The sequence below is a fragment of the Salvelinus sp. IW2-2015 genome, linkage group LG20, assembly GCF_002910315.2.
Source record: "Salvelinus sp. IW2-2015 linkage group LG20, ASM291031v2, whole genome shotgun sequence".
NCBI lineage: Eukaryota > Metazoa > Chordata > Actinopteri > Salmoniformes > Salmonidae > Salvelinus > Salvelinus sp. IW2-2015.
Window position 1 is genome coordinate 24,814,348 of NC_036860.1, and position 3,895 is coordinate 24,818,242.

General features: G+C 43.6%; 1 protein-coding gene across 1 annotated transcript in view; it reads left to right on the plus strand.

Annotated features, from left to right (window-relative positions):
* Window positions 1–3,656, plus strand: part of LOC111981560 (PDZ and LIM domain protein 4) — a 90,141-nt gene extending 86,485 nt beyond the window's left edge. Inside the window, exons 6-7 of the mRNA XM_024012880.2 lie at window positions 1,343–1,496; window positions 2,154–3,656. Coding sequence (XP_023868648.1) covers window positions 1,343–1,496; window positions 2,154–2,358 — 359 coding nt within the window. The 3' untranslated portion in view covers window positions 2,359–3,656. The remainder of the gene's footprint in view (window positions 1–1,342; window positions 1,497–2,153) is intronic.
* The last annotated feature ends 239 nt before the right edge of the window (window positions 3,657–3,895 follow it).

The following is a 3,895-nucleotide window of genomic DNA, read 5'->3' on the forward strand; positions in this document are numbered from 1 at the left end:
CGCTCACTGGCAGCTCGCGGCTGGGATTCCCTTTGTAGACCGTAATAGTTTCAGCCCTGCCACACCCGACGAGGGTACGAGCCGGTTAGTAGGATTCAATCTTAGTCCAGTATACAGTTGAAGTCGGAAGTTTACATACACTTAGGTTGGAGTCATTAAATCTCTTTTTTTCAACCTTTCCAGAAATATCTTGTTAACAAACTATAGTTTTGGCAAGTCGGTTAGGACAATTGTTACAAGACAGATTATTTAACTTATAATTCACTGTATCACAATTCCAGTGCGTCAGAAGAAGTTTACATACTAAGTTGGACTGTGCCTTTAAACAGCTTGGAAAACTCCAGAAAATGATGTCAATGCTTTATGAGACCAGGCTGAATACAGCAATTATTACAGTAAAAATAGACACCGTTATTACTCCAACCTTTTAAACAGTCACAGTATTAGTGTTGGAGTGTTGTAAACTTCTTTGTGCCAGGTAGTTCACCAGTGTGATGGGTAGGCCATGCCAGAGCCAGAGGCAGTGGCGTGCTGGGTCAATGGGGCCTGCTGGCACCTCATCACTCCGTGGTTCAGGGAGAGTGTGATTGTGACACTCTGGTGTGATGATGATCTGCTCCTTAATGTGAAATATTTGCTCTGCCAGGCAGCAGCCTCTCTCTCCTCTCCTAATTGATGTGTTCCTGCTGTGTGCCAGGATCTCACATCAGCCCTGGCATCCCTGAAATGTGAATGGAGGGAGATGGATAGGGAGTGAGAGGTAGAGATAGGGAAAGGAAGATAGAGGTATGGGGAGGGGTAATGATACTGTAGGTAATACAGTACAGAGAGAGAGGGGAGGGTATGGTAGAGAGAAAGAGGTAGAGAGGCTGACAGCGTGTGAGCACCACCCTGGCCCTCTGCCTATACCCCTGCCATGCCCTCTGAGGTTAACACACACCAGTGAAGGGAGTGCTTACTGAGGAGTGATGTCTGTTGTGGACAGTAGCTGACCTAGGTGCCTCCCTGAGCCAAGTGTGAACACCATTCATTCTTCCATCTCCATGCTTTCACCCATGGCTGACTGCTGCCTTTCTAGCTCTCATATACTGGTATAGGGTGAAGTTGCCCCTAAATCTTGGGTCAGTTTTGCATTTTATCCAACMGATATCGTGGATTAGGATTGGGGGACAGGAAGCTGATCCTAGATCTGTACCTAGAGGAAACATKTCCCRGGGGGAACTACGTTGATTTACAATATCTAAACGTGTCTTAACTGCGCTATATAAGTTGAATAAATAATCATGCTAATTATGTTTTAAAAAATTAACTGAGGTGCTATTTTGTGTGTCTGTGTCCACAGGTGTGTCCCCCACTGACATGTCTGGAGTGAGAGGCCTTAGGTCCCCGGACCGATCCCCAGTCCCTAAACTGGGCAGCCCCATCCCCGGCCACATGGGCCCCATGCCCGGCCTACAGAAACTCCCCCAGTGCACGCGCTGTGGCAACGGCATAGTGTAAGTCARAAAAAACAGAGATGACGCTGCACAATAGGGGTGTGTCACAAATAGCACCGTAGTCCCTATATAATGCARTACTTTTGACCATAGACTACAGGGGATAGGGTGCCATTTGGGATGCTATCTAGTCCTGCTCCAACAGGCCCAAGCTCATAACAGAGAGGGAAAAGGATCTCCATATATCGCTTTGAATGAATAAACCTCTGTGCCARGCCCTCCTCCTCAGGAACCCAGAGATGCCGGTAATCCCCACACTGTTAAAGCACCATGGGTAAACAGCGATGTCATTTGAACAAGYGACTGCTGTGGAGGCTTAGTACCATGGATCTGTTATATAGACTGTTTACACAGGGGTTTTTAGGCTGGGCACTAAAGCATTTACCTACTGTTATAGGCGGTAGTGGTTAGGATAAAGGCCCGGATACAGGGGATATTCAAATTCAACCAATGAGCTCTGGCCATTGTGAAGCTATGTAATCCTTATTGGTAATGCAAATACCCACGTCCATGAATAGAATTACTGGTCACTTGAATGCACAGTGACATYGTTAAATAAGAAAATGAATGCTAATCAAATAGCTCTTTATTTATATAACCTTGAACCACTTATCTTTGACATGACACTAACAACCTGGTTATGTTCTGTCCGTATAGGGGAACCATCGTGAAGGCCAGAGACAAACTGTACCACACAGAGTGCTTCATGTGTGATGACTGCGGCATGAACCTCAAYCAGAGGGGCTACTTCTTRATCGAGGAGAACTTGTACTGTGAGACCCACGCRATGGCCCGCGTACAGCCMCCMGAGGGWTATGACGTGGTCGCCGTCTACCCCAACTCCAAGGTTGAACTGGTCTGAACGTGTCTGTCTCTCACACAGTCCCCCCTCAGACATGTGCCTGCAGTCTTATCCACAGCTCCCAGCCKGTATAAATGTGCTCCATTTCCAATGCACTACATGTCCAAGCTGTTGCCAGGAAATATCAGTTTAGAGTTGGATACTAGAGAGTGGGGAAAATGGAGTTTCCAAAGGTTTTAAGTCTCTCTTTAATTCTTTCACACTTACAGCATACTATTCCTATTTCGGACGGATTTTACACCTGCTGAGTAAAAAAAATGATGTTTTATTCAACCTATTTTACTAAAATTGGGGGGCTTTTCTTTGTGTCAATAGCACTTTTTTAGACTATGTTGAAACATAAGCAATATTCAACCGAATGACCTCTCACATCTTGGGATGGTTTTCTATTTTTAACTCTGCCGACTACAATACAGTTAGCGGAATGGAATCGGGTCAAGCACCTGACTGAGAATGGAATTCACCTTTCACTGCTTCTCATACTGTTACTGCTACAATTAAAGAACCCCGGCTTTATTACATCTGTTGAAGTGCAACCCAGTGCCACACGAGAAAGCCTTTTGTCTCTCCACTGTAAGCAGCTTTTAAAAAGCTGTGGGGAGCAAAGACGCAGGACAAGGCCATGGAAAATATTGAAATCCAGCRGGTGAATCTAGAAACATATGGGAATAATATACAATTGTTTAGTGTTTTTTTGGCACATTTTGTTGAAATAGACAGTGATTGTTGGCTAAGGGAACGTATTTGAAAGAGTGTGTCGTTTTTTCTTGTTTGATTTTAATATATATTTAGTCACAGCCAGGCCACTGAATGAATCATACTTCTACATTTCCAGGGAGGTATGGGATTTACAGTACCAGTAAACCGTTTGGACACATCTACTAATTCCAGGGTTTTCTTTATTTTTACTATTTTCTACATAGTAGAATAATAGTGAAGACATCAAAACTATGAAATAACACATATGGAGTCATGTAGTAACCAAAAAAGTGTTGAACAAATCTAAATATATTTTATATCATAGATTCTTCAAAGTAGGCACCCTTTGCCTTGATGACAGCTTTGCACACTCTTGGCCTTCTCTCATCCAGCTTCATGAGGCAGTCACCTGGAATGCATTTCAATTAACAGGTGTGCCTTGTTAAAAGTTCATTTGTGGAATTCCTTATTTATTTATTTTTTTATTTTTTTAAATTTTTATCACCTTTTCTCCCCAATTTTCGTGGTATCCAATCGCTAGTAATTACTATCTTGTCTCATCGCTACAACTCCCGTACGGGCTCGGGAGAGACGAAGGTCGAAAGNTGATGATCTGCTCCTTAATGTGAAATTTTTGCTCTGCCAGGCAGCAGCCTCTCTCTCCTCTCCTAATTGATGTGTTCCTGCTGTGTGCCAGGATCGCACATCAGCCCTGGCATCCCTGACATGTGAATATAGGGAGTGAGAGGTAGAGATAGGGAAAGGAAGATAGAGGTATGGGGAGGGGGAGCGATACTGTAGGTAATTTTATTTATTTATTATTTTATTTAACCTTTAT